The sequence below is a fragment of the Meles meles genome, chromosome X (genome assembly GCF_922984935.1).
Source record: "Meles meles chromosome X, mMelMel3.1 paternal haplotype, whole genome shotgun sequence".
NCBI classification, from domain to species: domain Eukaryota; kingdom Metazoa; phylum Chordata; class Mammalia; order Carnivora; family Mustelidae; genus Meles; species Meles meles.
In genome coordinates, this window is record NC_060087.1 from 13498995 (window position 1) to 13519982 (window position 20988).

General features: G+C 43.9%; 1 protein-coding gene and 1 pseudogene across 5 annotated transcripts in view; one reads left to right on the forward strand and one right to left on the reverse strand.

Moving 5' to 3' along the window:
• The window catches only part of REPS2 (RALBP1 associated Eps domain containing 2), a 218676-nt gene that overhangs the window by 167211 nt on the left and 30477 nt on the right, over nucleotides 1-20988 (forward strand). For all 5 annotated transcript variants that reach the window (XM_045995957.1, XM_045995953.1, XM_045995956.1 and 2 more), the window contains 2 exons: nucleotides 17659-17742; nucleotides 18859-19004. In XM_045995957.1, the coding sequence (XP_045851913.1) occupies nucleotides 17659-17742; nucleotides 18859-19004 (230 nt within the window). The remainder of the gene's footprint in view (nucleotides 1-17658; nucleotides 17743-18858; nucleotides 19005-20988) is intronic.
• LOC123935634 lies at nucleotides 19308-19436 on the reverse strand (annotated as a pseudogene).

A 20988-nucleotide genomic window follows, 5' to 3' on the forward strand; every position in this document is an offset into this window, starting at 1 on the left:
GACACTACAAATCCATAATAGATGTAATGCAGGAAGATTCACTAACATGTAGAAATTAGGCAGCATACTCTTAAAAAACTAGACTAGTCAAAGAAGAAATTACAAATGAAATTAGAAGGTGCCTTGAGATGAATGAAAGGGAAAACATACCAAAACATTTGAGATACAGGGATAACAGTACTAACAGTACTCTGGGGAAATTTATACCTATAAGCACTTATATTAAAAAAAAATAAAAGATCCAAAATCAATAAGCAAACTTTATACCATGAGAAATTAGAAGAGCAAGCTAAACCCAAAGGTAGCAGAAGGAAGGTAATGATGTAGAGTTGAGATAAATGATACAGTGAATAGGAAAACAATAGCAAAATCATTGAAACTAAAAATTGGTTTTTGTATCCTCTGATTAAAAATAAAAGGCTTTATTTTAAACTAAAATCAGATTCTGATAAATCTCTCTCTCTCTGTAGATAATGTAGTTTTGCATTTATCAAGGTCAGATATTGCAGTAGAATAAGTCTATTTTGTATATGATTTTTCCCCATGTTGGTTTTGGCAGTACTTTTCCCTATGCGTTCCCTAGGTGTTGGATTGGCTCATAGATGACTCACGTTGCTCCTCCGAGCTCCAGGTTTGTGTAACATGAAGACAGGTGTGGTTTAGGCCAGCCTCTGCTGGTTAAATCTTGAGAGTTCTGAGTCCTCTCAAATAAGGATTTATTAAATGAACTTGAAAGCTGTTCTCAAACAGTTGGCATTGAATGAGAAATTAAAAAGGCAGAGAAAAGTGCCGTAGTGGTAAGTTCAGGGAGAAGACAGAGATATAGTGAGGAAATACTGGCATTCTAATAGTGGAGGGAAGTTCAAGGATGAATCCCTGCTGTTTCAAAGAGCACGCGTAGTTTGGCCAGCTATCAGCAAGTGCTGTAGAATGTGTCCAAAGAACTGTTGAAAAGAAAGGAAAGTTTTATGATGACATATTATTTTAGTATTATTAATAAAAATAAAATCAATACAGATGTTCAAGAAGGTGCCCCTGGTTAAGGGTATTGTCTATCTGCCTAATAGGGTATCAGACATCTATTAAAATGGTGATATGGAAAGTAGTGGAAAAGAAGAATAACAGCTGAATACGGAAATGTTTCCTGATTGTACCACATAAAAATATTTAGTAGACCTTTGACAATAAGGTGTTCTGCCTTCTCAGGGTAATCTGGAACGTCTGTGGAGCCCAGTGATTGGGCCCTTTGCCGTGGTCAGATTTTGAATTCCTTTCTCAGCATTACTGGCCTGTGTTGCCTTCCCAGTGGGCTTTTGAGGTTTTTAACTCCTCCGTGAATTTCCACTAACTCTTTTTAGGGGTCTCAAGGGGCCACTTAATTCATTTATAACATACCTATGTTATCTTATAACTTGTTTGTTATAAGTATATTCTCCTTTGGGGAGATTATATGAATGGTATGTATGTGATTTGGGGTCTCTGCAAAGGTCTCCAAATATTTCAGTCCAAAATGTCAAGTGTCTGCTGTCAGGCATTTGGAGGTAAACTGCTAAGTAATTGGTAGTAGTTTAGATAGCTCTTTTTGGTGGAAAAATTATGTAGTTTTTGCTTTAAGAGTTCCTTTTCCAATTAACGTTTAGGAAAAAGGGGAAAAATGCTCTCTGATAGGACAGTTAGAATTTTAAAAAGTCACTCAAAGCTACATCAGAATAAATTGACTCTTAGGAAGCTACTTTTAGATACCATGCTCTCAGAACTTATATGTCAGATTGCATAATCATATAGTTAGGATAACTACGGCAATTATGAGGTTCAAATACACTGTTTACTGAAATCTATCGTGTAGTGATTTTTCTCTTTTTCTTTTTTTCCCATCTACTAGTTTTTTTTATCCATGTTCTCTGGATAGTCAACTCTTACTGCCCTTTCTCCTAAATGGTAATTTTGTATCGTGCAGAATTCCAGATAGAAGGTTATTTCCCTTTGGCATTGTGAATGTACTACCTCCTTGTCTTCCGGTGTTTATTGTTGTTGGTGAGAATTCTCTTTTTGGTTCCTTTGGATCGACTATTTTTTTCTTTAGAGTAGCTTTTAAAACGTTATTTTTGATGTTCTATTTTAATTTCATTGTGATGTGTCTAAGCATAGATTTAAATTTATTTACTCCAGATGATGCTTGGTGTGCGTTTTCCATCTGGAAAACCATGTCTTCTAATTTGGAACATTCTTAGTCATAGCTCTGCAGGTTTTGATTCTCTACTTACTCTGTTTTCTTTTCAAAGTCCAATTAGCTATGTCTCTGTGTCTGTCAATACACCTTTTATTTCTAGTGATGGCTCTTTCAGTCTTTTTATGCTGTGATCTCTCCCAACCCTGATGAAACCTTCGTCTTCCAAATTAATCATTCTTTTGTGTAGCTGTGTATGATTCCAGGTTTTATCGTCCATTCTTGTTTCTATCAATCTGTTCTTGTTTCACTTTTCCCAATTTCTGTTTCATACTTCTCTCTTTTTTTTTAAAGGATACATTTTCTACTTTCAACTGGAAGAGGATTTAAACTTAATTATTTTGAAGTCAATTTCAATTTTCCTTTTTGTCAGAAGTAAATTCATCTTCTCTCTCTCTCTCTCTCTGGTGTTCTTGTTAGTATTGAGTTTTTTCTTCATGCTTCTGGAAATTTGTTTAGCAGTCTTATTTTGAATTAGAGTTTAAATTTTATTCTCAGTTCTTGGAGCTCCTCCCTGTCCAGCAGTTCATGCTGTGTCTGCCAAGCACACCCTGTAGCCCTGCACCCATGGGCCGCCTGTGTAGGACTAGTTCTTATATTTGACATTCAGCCCTTCTGTCTGGTGCACATGTCAGAGATGGTGCAGATGACACCAGATGGTGGCTTAACCCAAGACCCCACTGCAGTGCTCTATCTGCTTTGGTTTCCTTCCCTAAGTGGCCAGTTCTGAGCACCTTCCCAGGCTTCCTCTTGGCTTTGCAGCTTTACAGGTAGTGAAGTACCACATTTAGCCTCTGGCTTCAGGTCCCCTGCCTCATCTGGGGCATTTAAATACGTATTACTCTGCGGGCGGATGTGCTCTCAGCTGCCTCTCTGCCTGCTTTTGAACCCTCAGCCTGACCAACCACTTTGTGATTTGGCCCTGCAGGGATGTTGAGCTTCCTTCTGAGTGTGTCTGAATCTTTTTAAAATTTCACACTTTTTATGCTCATGCTCTCACATCTGGCCTTGCATATTATTTTCCAGCAGGTCAAGTTGAGGTTCAGAAAGTGAAAGTGAGAGTTCCTTGGAGCCTCTCAGCTAATGAGTGACAGAGCTAGCTAGCTCTTGTAAAGAGGAGAGCTGGGAAAGGTTTCTGAGGAGGTGCTAGAAATTTAATGATAAACATTTAGAGAGAGAGAGGAACCACTCATTGCACAGCACAAAAATTAACTATAGATTTCCTAAGCAAAAGTTAGCAAGATTTTCCCAGTCTTTGTGCCCACCAATAATTTTCTAAATATGAAGTATTTCTACACATTAAGCGAAAATGCTGAAGTGCTTTTCTTTTTTTCTTTTTTAAAGAATTTATTTATCTGACAAAGAGAGAGAAAGATCACAAGTAGGCAGAGAGGCAGGCAGAGAGAGGGGGGAAGCAGGCTCCCCACCGAGCAGAGAGCCCAATGTGGGGCTCGATCCCAGGACCTCAAGATCATGACCCGAGCCGAAGGCAGACGCTTAACCTACTGAGCCACCCAGGTGCCCCCTGAAGTGCTTTTCTTAGTACAGACTTACATTTATCTTGGCTAAAAATAGCCTTCACACTTTGGTCAGGGGACCATATTTGGTGTAGCAAAAAGGAAACAGAAAGGAAGAAATTTTGCATAATAAATAGTTATATATAGTGCTTATATGTCACATGGTCTTTTAAGTGCTCAATGAGTACCACTTAATCTTCGTAAGACCATATGCGATAGGTTCTATTATTATTCTCATTTTGCAGATAAGTAAACCAAGGCACAGAAAACTTCAGGAATTTCCTCAAGGTCACCCACAGCAAGTAAGAATTAATGCCATGATTTTAATCCTGGCTATCTAGCCTCAGAGTGCCAATTCCTTCTATTATGCTATGCGACCCAACCATGTCCCAGAATTAGTTTTTTTTTGGTAATTTCTGCACCCAGCATGAGCTTGAACTCAACGATCCTGAAATTGAGAGTTGCACGCTCTTCTGACTGGGCCAGCCAGGTGCCCCTTAACCTCTCTCCTTAACAATTGAGTTCATAGTTGAGTTGTTAACTCAGTTGTTGACAATGGTCTTTATCAGGGATACACTTCATGTTATGAAACCTCTTAATGAATTAGCTTTACTCCACTACTAGTAACTTGTGTCCTTTCCTAGTTTCCCCCTCTTACTGTACTACGTTCATGGTATTATTGTGTAAAGCTCACTTTGCTGGCATCATTCCTCTGGAAGTTGCCATAAGTTCATCCCGTTGATGGTGTATGCTTACAGCTGGTCCATACTTTGCCAAGAACTATGATGGCACAGAGGTTGTGGTATGCTCCTACCTAACACCATCCATTTGATAGTGTCCCCTGGTGTGCATACATTTCTTACTTAAATCCATTTTCTCATGCTGTGTTGTCCAGGATGGTAAGCAATATCTGGATGCCGTGTTTCCGATAACTGATCAGCTACCTCCGTCTTTGCCCTGGGCGTCAGTTATGGTTGAGTCCTAGGTTCCTAAACAGCGGAATCCTTATTTCTCTTCTCTGTCCCCCTCACCACACAGTGACAAAAACCAAGAAGTACTCCTGTGTGTCAGGGAAGGAGCAAGTATGGAAGTGGGGCAGGACGGGAAGGGTGTGCAAATGTGCTGTGGTGTTCATGGGAAAAGACAATGGAGGACAGCTAGGAGTCGGACTCAGGGAGGCACCTGGACAGAATAGTTAAGAACATGAGCTCGGGGATCAATTTTTATCTCTTCCTCTTGCTGGCTGGGTGTATCTTTGGCCAAATTATTTATTCCCTCTGTGTCTCAGTTTCATCACGTATGAAGTAGGTTAACGGTAGTGTCTACTTTCATAGGGTTGTTATAATGATTAAATGAGTTAGTATCCACAAAGCACTTAGAATGGTGCCTGGCATACAGTCAGGCCTCAGTGCAAAGTAGCTGTTAGAATTATTATCACTCCAGGCCCAGCAAAACCGGAGCAGGTTCTAGCTGGCAAACATGGAGCAGCAGACTCAGCATAACCAGAAATTAGTGGTCGGTCCTAAGCCCAGAATGAGTGCTGGACTGGCTTACTAAACCACTTGTAGTAGAATGGCGTTCTTTCCCGACTTTGTGACCTTACATGGGCGAGGCCTCTGCCTACGTCAGGGATCAGCAAACTATAGCCTGTAGCTCCAAATCCATTTCATCGACTTTTCCTGTAAATAATGCAAACATGAAGGAGGAGAATCCACGGAAAGACGGGGTAGGCCTCCTCATCCGCCTTTTAACCCACCATCTCCTAACTCAGGGATCACGATACCTCTTTTTATAGTTTGCAGCTTTGCAGTAAGGACCTTTATCTGACCAAGATGCTCTGTCTTTCACAGTTCACTAGCAAAACCTCGAGCGAATATTCTTTATTCATTTGACAGCTTCGAAAGCTTGCTGTGGGCAGGCCTTCCTAGCTTTGTGTATCTCAGGCAAAATCACAAGAAACCAGACTAAGGCCTTGCCGTTAGGATGAGAAAGAGGAAAAGAAACCCATCCAGGAGAAACAGGATGAAGGATTTCTTTCTTCCCAACTCCTCTTGAATGCCTTGTTCTGTCCAGCAAATTCTGTACGTATCACTTCCTGGTGTGTTGGTAAACATTCCCTCTGGAGAAAGAAAAAGCCTCACTCTTTAGCCTTCCCTGATGTCTGTGTTAAACAGCCCCACGGTGGCTGATGGCAGGTGGGCTTGGGAGGTGATGTGTTTCATCAGCTTGTTGGTGCTGGTGTGCTCTCTAGTAGACAGCTTCCCTTGCTGCGGAATCCTTCTATCAGGGCTTCTGTGTGGCACACGGGAACTTTTGATCTGTTTGTTTGTTTTCGGTCTAGGGCACTGTTGCAGCCCAGTCCCAGAATGTGCTCTTAGAAATGGGATGGGATTTTTGTAAGTAGCTAGAGGTGAAACTTCCCTCTTGTTTACATTTAACTTGTGCCACTAGGTGGCACTTTAAGGACGTGACAGGAAATCGGCTCTAGTGAATTTACTTAACTTCTTACCGAAGTGTAACATGCATATTGAAAAGTGCACACTGAGTGTGCAACTGAATGAATTTTCACAAGCTGAACACGTGTATAACCAGCACTCAAAATGAGACAAAATATTACTAACACCCCCAGAAAGTCCATCTTATGCTGTTTTCCAGTTCCTATCCCTTTAAGAAGGGATTTAAGAGTAAATATACCAGTATTCTGGCTTCTAACAGCGTAGATCAATTTTACCTGTTTTCTACCTTATATTTAAGTGGAACCATGCAGTGTATCCTCTTGTGTCTGGCTTCTTTTGCTTACATGATATTGTGTGATTCATCCATATTATCGTGTATAATTAATTGTAGGTCATTGCTGTATAGTATTCCGTTGTATGCGCAAAGATCACTGTTTTCCACTGCTGGACATTTGGGTAGTTTTAGGAGTTTGGCAATTATGAATCCTGCTGCTCTGCATGCTCATGCTCAAGTTGTTGAGTGGATGGATGTTTTCATTTGTCTTGGGTGCATGCCTGCAGTAGGGTTGTTGGGTCATAGGATAGGCGCTGGTTCAGCCTCAGTAGGTGCTGCCAAACAGTTTTATAAAGGGTATGTCCTGATTTATAGTCCATCAACAGTGCTCCTGCTCCAGTTCTTAAATCCTCATCCATACTGGATTTGTTTTGTGACTGGCTCCTAACTTAAGTAATTTTTGTAGTTCCCTCTGTAGCCACCTATTTCTGATTGAAATTTTTAGAAACCACCTTCTCGTGATGGACATAGCTCAAGCAAGAAGGGCTGTGTCAACTCAAAAGCTGACATTGATCACAGTCTAATTATCAGGTATCACTAGTTAGAAAACACGTTATTCAAATAGTTCCATCATTGATATAGAACAACAGAACTGGGAATGTAAGTGTAGTAAAATACTGAGTGAGGCTAGGGCTAGGATTTTGAGGCACTTTGAAATTTCCACATACTTTGGCTATTATTACCAGGCCTATATATGTCAGGGTTGGGGGGGGACCAGCAAAAGGGATTTCTAAAGGCCTCATATCCAGATGTCTTTGAATTATGATGGTGCTGGCTGCCTGTTTAGTAAGCGTCTGTTTGCTACGACAAGAGGCATGCACATGGCATCTTTTTTCGGCCTTATTCAGTGGGAAACATGAATCTCAAGAGAATCCTGTCATAGATCCCCGTAGCTATGAAGTCTACTTTGTTGACTCTGCAGAGAGCATTATCACGTGGCTTCTAGGTGTGTGATGAATAGGGGGTGGGGCTCAGACTTGACTCAGATTTCTGCTCTATTAGTAGAAATTGGAAATAGAAGAACAAAACCCCAGTTACAGTAAAAATATTTCTCTTTTAGACCAAAACAAAGCGCCCATAGTCCTTAATTGTCACAGTAAGTCTGTTTCATGGATATTGTCCATAATCCAGTGGCTTCCAGAAATCCCCAAGAGATTATGCTATGCGGCTTCTGTATCCAGGGACTAGTTGGCCATTAGGATTACTGATTATCCGCTTCTGTCGCAGTTGTCGCTGAGCTCCTCTGTCAGCATTACCCTGGGTGTCGCCGGAGTTGGACTGGCCAGCTCTAAGGGGCCACCAGAGATGTTTTGTGTAAGCTGCCTGAGATGTCTGTGCTGAGGCACCCATGAAATCTGAAAGGGCTTTTATTTTTAAAAGCTTCTTCCCTCCAGTATTGATAGCAGCAATATCCAGTGGCACAGGTTCAGTTTGTGGATAGCCTGCTTTCTGGGACCTGTGCGTGCTCTAAACTGAAGTCAGCACTTTCTCAGTCTCGGTTTTCATCTTGGCAAGAGAGAAAGAGTCCTTCATGTTGAACTGGCTGTTCTTTGCAGTTGCAGAATCTATGCCTGGGAAGCCAATCGAATATTTACTCTTTTTTCTTTAAAGATTTATTTATTTATTTTAGAGACAGAGAGAGGGTGTGCAGGGGGAGAGGCAGAGGGAGAGGGAGAGAGAATTCTCAAGCAGACTCCCCATGAAACTTGGAGCCCGACATGGGGCCTGATCTGAGCGCCCTGAGATCACGACCTGAGCCAAAACGAAGAGTTGGATGCTTACCTGACTGCCCCACCCAGGTGCCCCTGTATATTTACTCTTAATTATGATAGTAGCTGCCATTATTGAGTGGCTTCTGTGTTATTGTGCTTAGCACTGTGGATAGCTGTTTTGCTTAATCTTCACAAATGCTAGGATTTAGGTGAATTATCTTCTTGTGCAGATGAAGAAACTGTGTCCCAGGGAGGTTAGCACATGCCTTGGTTGTATACCAAACAAGTGCAAACCCTGGATAGATTCCAGAGCCTCTGCCCTGTAACTGATGTGCACTGTGGCTCCAGTTACGGTAGGATGAATTTCTGACTTGTCCAGTGGAACAAAACAGTGTTAGGTAAATTACTAGCTCATTCCACACACTGATTCCAGTACTTTCTGTGTGCTGCCATTCAGATTAGGGACCGGGGAAAGGACAGTGAAGCAAAACACAGATCGTGCCCTCCAAGTGCTTACACATCAGCTCCATTTCTGTCTCTCATAGGTGACTTGGGTCATGGATTTTGGCAATTTTTCTTGCAGAGAAATTCAGTGTTTTGGACCCTGTTTCTGAAACTGATTATGGCATGATGGGCTTTGCTGTGGCCATTGTGCTTCAGGGCATTGGTTCTGCATCTTCTGCACCTGGATATGACCATGTGGCTTTTTCTCATGTGCCCTTACCTAGCAGAGCTGGAGGTCGGGTGAAAGGTAGGCACCAAATGACATTTAAAATACCAGTGGGATGCTGGAGATTCCCTAGAGGCAATAGCACAATCATCTGCTCATCTGCCTAGAATTTAACTGTTGCCTTTGTGATTCCCAGTCTTGGGATCTGCCTGAATTTTTGGGTGATAAATGAAACTTGAGTTTCTTTTTCTAATCTGTCAGCATGAGTATTAAAATGTTTATAAAGTAAATTCACCAATTATCCACATCTTAGCAATTAGTTCTATAATTAGACTACTTACTTAAAAAAAGATTTATTTATTTGAGGGGGGTAATGTGCACAAGCGGGGTAAGGGGCAGAAGCAGACGGAGAAGAAGAGGGAGAGAGAGAATCTTAAGTAGGTTCCCTCCCGAGCGCAGAGCCTGACATGGGGCTCGACCCCATGACCCTGAGATGATGACCTGAGCGGAAATCGAGTTGGATGCTTTACTGATTGACCCACCCAGGCACCCCTAGACTGCCTTTAAAAAAGAGATTTTATCTTTTTTCCCCAGTTTTATTGAGAAATAATATACATCTCTCTATAAGTTTAAGGTACAGAGCGTGATGGTTTGATTTATGTATATTGTGAAAGATGACCACAATAGGTTCCGCTAACATCCGTCTTCTCATATAGATAAAATAAAAAGAAAGCAGGGGCGCCTGAGTGGCTCTGTCGGTTGAGCATTTGACTCTTGATTTTGGCTCAGGTCATGACCTCAGGGTCATGAGATCAAACCCCATGTTGGGTTCTGGGCTGGGTGTGGAGCCTGCTTGGGATTCTCTCTCTCCCTCTCCCTTTGCCCCTCCCCTTCCCTCTCCAGAAAAAAAGAAAAGTTTTCTTTTTGTCATGAGAACTCTTAGGGTTTACTCTCTTAGTAATTCCCCTCTATATCATGCCGCAGGGTTATCTATGGTCGCCATGCTGTGCGCTATGTCTCTACTACTTATTTATCTTATAAGTGGAAGTTTGTATGTCTTGACCACCTTTCTCGATTTTCCCCTCCGCACTGATTCTTTTTTTTTTGGTGCAAATTTGATGTTTATTTACTTATTTACTTTTTTAAGATTTTACTTTTTCAAAAGAATTTATTTACTTATTTGACAGAGCAAGAGAGCACAAGCAGGGGGAGCAGTAGAGGGAGAGGGAGAAACAGGATTCCCTCTGAGCAGGGAGCCTGATGCAGGGCTCAATTCCAGGACCCTAGGATCATGACCTGAGCCGAAGGCAGATGCTTAACCACCTGAGCCACTCATGTGCCCCAAGATTTTATTTTTTTTAAAGTAATCTCTACACCAAACATGGGGCTTGATCTTACAACCCTGAAATCAAGAGTTGCACGCCCCACTCCTGTGCCAGCCAGGCACCCTGCAAATTTCTTTAAAAAAAATCTTACTGCTGAAGATTTTGCCCAGCTTCAAAAATTTTATAAAACCATATGGCAGACACCCCTATTCCCTCCACGGTAAATGGACAAGAAAACAGTTAAGAAGCCTAGTTAGTTTTTGGTGCAACACCTGTGGCCTTTTTCAGAGCAGGACCTTGGAGACTTGGTTTTCTCATCTCTGAAAGGAAGAGTCTGAGCCATTGATGGTCCCCAGTTGGTCTGGACTGGCTATGTAAAAATTACCCGGGGAGCTTGTTAAAATAGAAGTTTCTAATGCTCCACCCCTAGGAGATTCTAATTAGAGAAGTCTGGAGTAGTATCCAAAAGTCTGTAATTTATAAAAATTCCCTGGATAATTCTCCTGTGCAGCTATATTTGGGAACCACTAGGCTTAGAAGGTCTAGAACAAACAGAATTAATTTGAGAAGGAATTTCTGGTCTGTTTGAAGATTCAGGTAATACTTATGTGCCTGGAGCGGGATCCATATGGGCAAACTAATGGAGTTACGAAGCAGAGGCAATTGGAGTCAGATGATAGAAGATCTTTAACTGGCTGAGTGTCCCTAAGGCCTGTGCTGCTATGCCATAGGCCTTAGGGACCAATTGAAGGGATTTGAGGGAAAAGTGTTGTGATGAGAGAAGGTGCTTTACAAAATTATTTCCTCAATGTGTGCAGTGCAGGGTGGATTGGACTGGGGAAAAAACTGAAGGCTAGAAAAAGACCCACGGCAACTTTTGCAGTAGCCCAGGTAGGAGGTATAATGAGCACATGGACTTAGATGGGAGCTATGGGACCTTTGCAAAGCTAGCCTGCTTGGGTGGGACTGAAATCTGGGACACGTTGTTTTAAGCTGCTTTAAAAAATCCATAATTTGTCAGTGTTGAGTTCATTTGCCTTAAATATTATAATGAATGATTTTATTGTGTTTGGGGCCAGGAGCTTTTAAAGGAAGCCCAGTAAATAAATTTATGCAGAGAAGTGTTGGCAGCAGCGACCGCTGCTATTGCAAGGAAGGAGGGAGGAAGGGAGAACTGCAGGGAGGCCTTTCTGGCCAGGCAGCAACCCTATCCTTCCTTACCCTGCCTCCGCACTCTTGGGGAAGGGGGTCTAGCAGAGGTTCCCTGGAGCTGGATCTGCCAACCACTCTGCAGAATGCTCCTCTCCAAGGATTAGGTGTGGAATGTGGCATTTGGCATTTGAGTCAATGGAATATTTTTCCTTTGTTCCTCTCAAACCCAGTCTGTAGGTCAGTGTTCCCCAAAGTGTGTTCCCCAGAACATTAGTTCTGCTGGATGTTAATAGGAGTTACATGAGAATAAGAAGTCGAAGCCAAATCAGTTTGGGAACTGTTGGGTTAAACAAAGGCAGTGGCTTCCTTCACCTCACAGGGTTTCAGAGTTTGTGTGACATGCTATAACCCCATGAATTTCTAGGAGGGAGATAGACTATGCTGTGTTCCCTAAGCTTATCTGGAGATTCTCTTTCCTCTAGGTGAGGGGGTGACAAACTATGGCCCACAGGCCAAATCTGTCCCACCATCGTGTTTGTGCAAATAAAGTTTTTTGGCACACAGTCACACCCATTCATAGTGTTGTCTTCTTTGCCTGCTTTAACAGTCAGTAGCAGAGTTTCATGTTTGCATTGGAAACACAGAGTCCAAATGGCCTGTACACCTAAAAATATTTACTATCTGGCTCTTTACAGAAAAAGTTTTCCTATCCTTGTCAAGGCAATTCATAGGACTGGTGTTCCCTGGAACCCCTATTTGAGAGATACTTCTGTAAGAAGACAGTTGTTGTTCTAGCACTGCTTGTGATGAATCTACTTAATTTTGTTCAGCTTTTATGCGCCATATTTCTTTTCCTCTTGCTTTAAACTATTTTCTCTAGCCATTTATCCATTGTTAGAGGTCAAATTCTGGCTCCCATGTGTCATTGTTCTTTCCTTTCATCTATCACATATCATCAATCACAAGGATGTATCCAATCACAAGGATGTATCCAATCTCAAGTCACGTAGCTCTCAAATCTGCCTATCCCCACTCCCACCAGACTGGTTCAAGGGACCATCACCTCTTGTCTTGTTTTCATTTTCAGTCTTTTAAGTGAATTGCCTTCACCCACTATTGGTTGCTTCTAGTACATTTTACTGATTGGGTTCAGAATAGTCTTTCTAAAATGCAAATCTAGTCCCATCACTTCCCTACCTAAAATCTTGCACTGCCTGTCACACCTCGTGACTATCAGGATAAGCTCCAAATCCTCAGCATGGACATATCAGCTGAGATCTGGTTGGGAAAACAGAAACCACTCTAGGTATTTCACACTGGAAGAGATTTCATTTAAGGAATTAGGTACTTAAAGAATTAGCTGTGCTAGGGGAGCAGAGACGAGGGAAGGCCACCAGTCAGGTTTGCCACAATTTTCTGAATGTTAACACATTGCAGGTACTAAAGGAAACAGCTAGGGGACCTCAGGCTGCCTGCAGCATCGAGTAATGATTTGTGGGGAAATGCCTGAGGCCACTCTAAGATCTTCTGACCGCTGAATTCCATGCTTTTCTTCCCATCACTGCCTGAGCAGCAGTAACACAGCTTGTTTCTCTCACCTTCTTGGTTTCATGTCAGTGACTCTCAGAGTCAACAAGGAACAGTATTAAAAGGAGATTGTATAAATGTTCTTCCCAGGCTTTTACCCCCTGCAACATAGGGAAGAGCCTGGAAATGGGGAATGGTGCTGAGTGGCAAATAGACCCTCTGGGACAGTGATCTCTCGGACCATGTGGGATCCACGCCACTGCCTTTCTCCAGCTTTGGCTGTCTTATTCTTCTCTACCGTTCGCCCTTTTCTGCCCTACTAGACCCCAAATTTCAGACCTGTTAGAGTGTGTGTTCTTAGAGGCCTTAAACAACCGACATTTCCTATCTCATAGTTTCTGTGGCTTAGCGATTTAGGAGAAACTAATCTGGTGGTTTCCGCTCAGGGTCTCTCGTTGGGCTTCAGTCATTGGAAGCCTTGACTGGAGCTGGAGGATCCCCCCTAAGATGGCTCCCCCACAAACCTGGGGGTGGGATGCCTTAATTCCTTGCTACATGGGCCACTTGTTAGGACTGATCGAGTGTCCGCACAGGATGGCAGCTTTTTCCAGAGCAAGTAATCCTAGAGAGAGACCAAGGAGGAGACTACTAGAGTGCTTTAACTCCCTTGTTCTGGGAGCAGTTTGTCTGGTGCCTCAGGTCTGGTTCCCCAGAAGCAGAGCACGAGATGAAGATTTTTGGAAAGTGATACATGAGATATGCGAAATAAATATCTGTATAATTGAATAACTGAACAAACCCTTCTTCTGGTAGAGAATCCAGATGCTTAGCCTTCCTGGGCCTGTGTCCATTTCTGGGGGAGCTAGCTGGGCAGGGACCATATTATCCCATCAGCCAGGGGAATGGGCAAAACCCCAGAACAGATCTCTGCATTTGGAGTGGCAACACCTTCTAAGTCCATGTAACTCATACAGGCTTTTTCCTTGCAAGATTAGGATGAAACTATATTTCTTATTTGTGGATAGGGAATTATTGATATTAAAATATGAGATATATATTTTTAAAAGGAACCTTATCTGGAGTTTCAGTGAGCTCTTGGCTAAAAGTACATTTTTTCTTGCCTTGCCACATCCTGGTTGGGTACCTGTTACATGGTGAGCCATGATGGAAGGACTGCCATTTGTTCTAGTAATTGTAATCCCCGGGATTCAGGCATTGGATTTCAATTCAGACAATCAGAACTTTCAGACAAGACTTGTCCATATTGATAGAGTTGTTCCCTACTTTAATATATGGACGGAAAAGAGAGTTACTGAGGCTCTCCTGTTTCATGGGTTATCATTCTGTCCAAGTTGTTACCTTAGAAAAGTCTGAAGAAATAGCGAAGAAATCTCCCCAGTTTGTTCTGCTTTCCAGGTGCTAAACCTTACACTATTTTTCTGAGGGAAAGTGAAATAGTTTCTTGCAAAGAGGGGCTTTTGTAGCTCTAAATCTCATCTTTAGTTCCTTTTTTTTTTTTAACCACAAAGTTAGTTTTCTTTCCTCATCTCTTTTCCTGGGATAATGTCTGGCTCTGGTGAAGCTCTGCCTTTCTGGGATCGTCGAGACTCATGTGCTCCAGGCCCCAGGAGATTTCACTCCTCTGAATGGTCAGTAGATGGACCCATTGAGAATCAGTCATGGAGTGGGGAGGGGAGGTCTTCATGTTCCTCCCTGTGCGGTTGGTGGTTAGATCCCACCTGGCAGAACCAAAGAGCTGTTTGTTCTCGGTGGTAGAGCGAGAAAACCTAGGCCTTTGGATGTGATTTCAGGAAGGTAGATCTATAAATGGAAAAAAATTGTCAGACATTTTTCACAACTGCTTTTTCATCCTTCCCAACTCCCACTCTATTGTTCTTTGAGTTTCTAGAGCTGTTTCAGAGAACGCAGAGACAATGACAGTGGCCACGTCCTACTTTTGCTGTGCTCAGAATCCTTATTTTTGTTGAAAAAAGGGTCTGATTTATTGTTTCCCTCAGTATTTCCACAAGAGGGAGACTGCTCGTCTCCTCAGGAAAGGGAACATGAGGGCAAACATTTCTCTGCCTGGTGATGGAGGGGAGCTGAGCAGGTGAAAGGGTGGGTGGAGGGGAGACTGGTCCATCACTCCTTTTCTCTCTGGCTGGCTGGCAGGATGTGTCATTGCATACCTGTGGTCCTGCAGCAGCCTGCATGTATAGACTTGAGGCCAGATCACTGGTGTTCCAAGCAACAGATTTGCGGATGGAAGGCAAGAAGGGGCATCAGGTCCAAGTTGTGTTCTTCTGCACAGGTCAGGGGAATCCCTGCATTTGGGAGGTTGTTAGCCATTAATAAAGCTGACATTGGGCCTGCGGATCTTTTTTCTTTTCTTTCTTTCTTTCCTTCCTTCCTTTTTTTTTTTTTTTTTTTTTGAGGGAGAGAGAGAGAGAGAATCCCAGGCAGGCACCATGCCCAGTGAGGAGCCGGTCATTGGGCTTGATCTCAGGACCCTAGGATTCTGAGCTGAGCCAAAATCAAGAGTGGGGCACTTAACTGATGATGCCCCCCCAGGAGCACCTGGGCCTGTGGTCTTGAAATATGACCCCATTTGTCACAACCCCCAGGAGAGGTGCCTGAACTCTTATATTCCCCTTACTCTTGACCAGGAATGGCTCCCAGATAGCTTTGCACGGCTATGGCCCGGGCATTTCAAAACTCAGTGTGCTTGAAAGTGAGCTCCCCTTACATCTGCTTCTCTCCTGGTTCCTGTCTTGGGCTAGGCCTCTGCATGGTGGTGGTGTCCTAACTGGAGCTTCCTTTCTTACCATCTGTATGCACTGACCCTCTCGCTGGCTGCTCTCTGCTTATCACTCAGGTCTTAGCTGTGACATCGCCTTCGCCCAAGTCTTTGCTGACCCACACGGCCTGGGTATTCCTGGAGCCCCCGTACTTCCTCACCAAAGTCTGAATTCTACCAAAGCATGTTTGCCCCATCATTTCTTTGCCTTTTCCACTAGACTTCAATCTTCTGGTAAGAAAGATCTAAGTATTATTTATCTTGAATACCAGCTCTAACACGGCACCTGCCTGCTGTAGCTGGTCAGTAAATAATTCTTGAACGAGTACCACTTGGGCCCAAGAAGAGTGCCTGAGGCTGTGTAGCCTAGTGGTCACAAGCCTACCGTTGGAACCGGAGGCCTGGGTTTGGACCCTGCTGTTTGTGTGACCTTGGGGGAGTTCTCAGCTTCTTGATCCTCAGTTTCTTCACCAATAAGATGGGGGTAATCACTGTTTCCTAGGGCGGTGATGATGAAATGCTTCCATTCATGCAGAGCACCTGGAGAACTGTGGGACACAGTGTTTGGTGTTTGAGATAGCTGTTGACAACAGCAGCAGTGCAGTGATCCTTAATGGAAAGGAGAAAGCCATAAGCAAAACTTTGAATGAGAAGTCAGGCACATGGAGGGCCTGCATAAGGGGTTTAGAGAGGGGGAGAGGTGGTTGGGAACCGAGGTTTCTAGCTAGGGCAATGCGGATGGAAGAGCAGATAGGATTACTCTGGAAAAGGATGAATGGCAGGAGGAGGAATCAGAGAACCAAAGACAGAACCTTGAGAAATCCTACCTCTCAGGGATAAGAGGAGTCAAAACAGGAAAGAGAGAGAATGGTTACCAGTAGGAGACTGCAGTGCCTCAGATGCCAGGGACAGGAGTTTGAAAAAGATAGTCAGGGGTGCTGTGCTGGGCAGAAGTCTTGGGAGAAAACTAGAAGAGGCAGCAAGAATCCAGTAAATGCGGGAGCATTAGTGCCCTTGTGTGTTGCAGTAGAGGCAAAGGAAGGACGAAGCCAGGCTCTGTGAGGAGTTAAGGCCAGGTTGGGGACAGAATGGACACACCACGGGTGATGGTTGTGCTGCGGATGTGTGGTACTTCGCGGGTAGGGTCTGATGGTACTATAATGAGGGAGCACGTTAGTTCGTACGGAGGGTTTTGTCTTTGCCTGTTAATACTTTGCATGGCTGGCTGATAGCAGCTGAGTGTAGCAGGCCTCCTGCAGGCGGGGAGCAGCACATGACGCCTGGTGTCCCGGGGCTCTCCTGCTTGGTTTTGTGGCACATGCTACGTCTTGAAGGGCTTTGGGGGCAGTCCTCGCCAATCTTCGTGCGTTTGTTTACTGAATCCATGCCACTTGGCGTTTGTTCACTGATTCCATGCCACTTGGTAGCCTCAACCCTTCCTTCCATCATGCTCTCCCACCGCTACATTTTTTAAGGTAAAGAGTCCTATCTCTTGGAGTGTTTCTCTTATGTATTTAATATTTTTTCAAGTTTCAGTGTTGTGTTTTTGTTGTTGTTATCGTTACTGTTTTTGTTAGTGCTTAGGTTAAAATTTTAATTCATTTCTTTCCCAGCCCTTTTTTTTCCTGATAAGTCTTATTTGTTTGTTTATTTATTTTAGTTTGAGCTTGTAAAACATTCATTTTTAGCAATACCTACGTGTAGTTATGGACAACATTACCATGATCCCTTTTCCTAAGGTTGAACAATGATGGAAGGGGCATGAGAGGGAGTGGCAGGGTCTAGGGAAGGTTTTCTCAAGGATCCAAAGACTTAACCGTGTTTGGCAGCAAAGTGGTCTGAATCGGCTTCCACTTAGTGACATTTCCTAGGTGCTCGCCATTATATATTTAGGTGGTTATGTTTTTGCATTTTTATCTTCTGTATGATATTTTGCTACAGTCTGAACAAGCGTCTGAGGCCGAAATACACCCCCAGCTGAACAGAGCCCCCTCTCAAGCTGCAGAGAGTAGTCCAACAAAGAAGGTAAGGCCTATGGGAAGGCGCCTCTGTGATAGCATTGTAAGCCCCCCACCCCAGCCCCCGCCCGGGCTTCTTGGCTCTCTTTGCAAATCTGTTTTACTTTGATTTCAGTGTCCTGACCTGATCATGTTAATGATACCGCTTTCCTAGAATTTGGGTTCTTTGTGAAGATTAGGGTGCTGATGGTTCTTGGGCCTGCCCTTGATGTCACTGACAGTTTGCACTTCCTCATCAGCTTCCAGCTAAACGTGGAGGCCTTGTTTTTAACAAGTTCAAGAGGTGCCGTAGGGAGGGCCAAGTGCCTTTAGCAAAACTCTGTGCACTGCTGAGCCACTAGGAGGGCCTGTGGTGGGGGACGGGGTAGTCTGCCCTTCTTCCTCTGTGTGCCACAGTCCGTCCTTGCATCCTGGTGTCTTCACCTTAACCCCCCAGTGTCACTGAGTCCCGGTCACTTACTCAGGAGGCGCTACTCACTTGTCATGCTCTCTCTCCACCTTGTTACCCTCTCCTTGCTGCTTTCCATTTTTCTAAGGCCCTCCTCTGCTCAGAGCATGGGCCCTGGGCTGGGGAGCACGGGTGAGGAGGGGCCTCCCAGACAGCAGGCTGGCTGTCTCCTTCCAGAAGACACTGTGGCCCTTGAGCTTGCCTTCGTATATGAATTGGAATGGAGGAATGAGGAGACTTTCACAAACTTCAAAACTTACAACATAATCCCACAAGCCCCAAAGTGAGACAAATCCGCTCACAAAGTGAGCTTTGTCTGCAGTCAGAAAAGGCCTTCTGCTGTGAGATGCCCACGGCATTGAGAAAAGGGAGAGTGGACAGGTGGGCCACTGGACTCTCATTCCTGTGTCCTTTCAGGTGCGAAAAGTGGTAATAGACTGCAAGCATGGAAAGAAAAAAAAAGGAAAAAAAGAAAGGCCCCTAATATCTGATGTTTGTGTCTCCATCCCGTTCTTGCGAAGCCTTGAATCAGCCTCCTGTCATCAGGTGTGGGGTTTGAACGGAGTGTGCGCCTGACCTGGGAATAGGCCTAGGAGGAACATGAGGACATTGGCGTGGTGGGGGATATTTCAGTTTTTAACCTTTGGGTTTTATTGTTTTGCATTTAATCCTCAGGACATACCATATTCTCAGCCTCCATCAAAGCCCATCCGAAGGAAATTCCGACCTGAAAACTCAGCTACAGAAAACCAAGAGCCTTCTAGCACCGTTGGCGGGCCAGTGTCCGCAGCGACCGGGAAACCCCACGCAGCAGTCCAAAAGTAAGTACAGCAGATCAGGGAGGTCAGCAACCACCTTTTCAATCTTTGTATGCGTGTACATGTAAATCTGTTTCCATAGATACTAGTGGCCACGGAAGGGTGTGATTTTATGGCTGCAGTTTTGTCTTACTCCTCTCTATGCTGGTACTACAGCCTCCCCGTCACCTAAAGAGATCTTCCAAGCTACAGGACTTAATCTGAGCCAAGGGGCAAGCGAGCAAAAAGCTGCAGCGTTTTGGTTTGGTTTGATTTCCTTCCATTCCTTCCTCCTCTTCCTCCCCTTCCCACCCCTCTTCCTTGTGCTGGCCTACATTTTCCTAGGAAGAAGACAGTGACAAAAATGGCGGTTTCCCCTCTTTGCCTGTCTTCCATTAGCAGTAATCGCACCTCGGATAAACCTCATTGGCTATGATACTGCCACTGCGCAAAGCTCCCTCTTTGCCTGTCTCATGCTCCCCCCCACCCACCAGGGCAAATGGCTAACTTCCTGACCCTCAGCCCCAACTTTGAGTAGATGTGGCTTGTGATTTCTTTTCATGCCCCATGAAAATTTTCTGTTGTTGATCATGTCAGCACAGAATGGTCACATGTGGAGCTTCCAGAATCCCTGTCTAACTGGTTCTAACAGACATTGGAGGAGGTGGTGTGGGGAGGGGGGCGGCGGTGGTGGTACCTGTGGACAAGGCCAGGAACCGAGAGAACAATGCTCTGGACAGACCGTTTTTCTCCAGAAGCTTTGGCTTTAAGAAAGGCTGTCACTTGCTTCAGTTTCCCTGTAGTGAAATTGAGCTGGGTGTTGAGGGCAGAAACCCGCTGCTGTGCATGACTTCACAAGTGAACTCGACTGGTCACTAACGTCCATGTTCAAGATAAGCCCTGACACTGCTCTTGGGGCCTTGTCAATCCCAGAGCAAGATTCTGTGGGTGCAGCTTGCCTCGGAAGCCAAAACCCCATGGGGAATCTGGGCAGCACTCTTCAGATGATGGTTTTTGTGTCTGTTTTTCCAAACAGACAGTTCCCTGGAGGTATCAGTGCATAAAGGAAATCTGTTTTGTCCTTAATGGCCCCTAAGATCTTGGACCATCTTTCAGCCACTGTCAAGCCTGTGGGCTGGATCCCTGTCAGGGACAAAGATGGCTAAACTTGTTTCCATGAGCCACCTTGGCTTTGCAGTGTAATCCCTGCTTCACATTACTGCTGGTCAGTCCGTGGCAGCTCCAGCACCCCCACACTGGATGGAGGGCAGCTGGCAGAGCTCACCCAGAGGTCTTTTTCAGTTTCTTTCCTTCGTGTGTGGGGTTTTTTTAAAACAGTTTTATTGAGATATAATTCACATAGCATACATTTCACCCTTTTACGTGTATAGTTCAGTGGTTTTTAGTATATCTACAAAGTTGTAAAACTGTTGCCACAAACTAATTTTAGAACATTTTTATTGCCCCCCAAAGAAATTCCATGCTGATTAGGAGTCACTTTCCATTTCCTGTCCCATGTCCCAGGCAACCACTAATCTACTTTCTGTCTTTATAGGTTTGCCTGTTCCGGCCATTTCATGTAGATGGAACCATGCAACATGTGGTCTTCTGTGGCTGATTTTTTTTCAGTTCACATAATGTGTTCAAGGTTTATCCATGTTTTAGCATGAATCAGTACTTGGTTCTTTTTAATTGCTAAATAATGTCCTATTGTATAGCTATACCACATTTTATTTACCCGCTCATCACTTGATGGACATTTGGGTTGGTTCCACTTTGAAGCTGTAAAGAATAATGCTGATATACTATAGGTGGACAAGTTTTAGTGTGGACTTGTGTTTTCATTTGTCTTGAGTATGTACCTAGGAGTGGAATTGCTAGGTCATATGGTCACTCTGGATTTAATATTTTGAGGACTTGCCAAACTCTTTTCCACAGTGGCTTCAGCATTTTACTGTCCTATCAGTAACATATAGGAGTTCCAATTTCTCCTGTTTTTTTTTTTCCC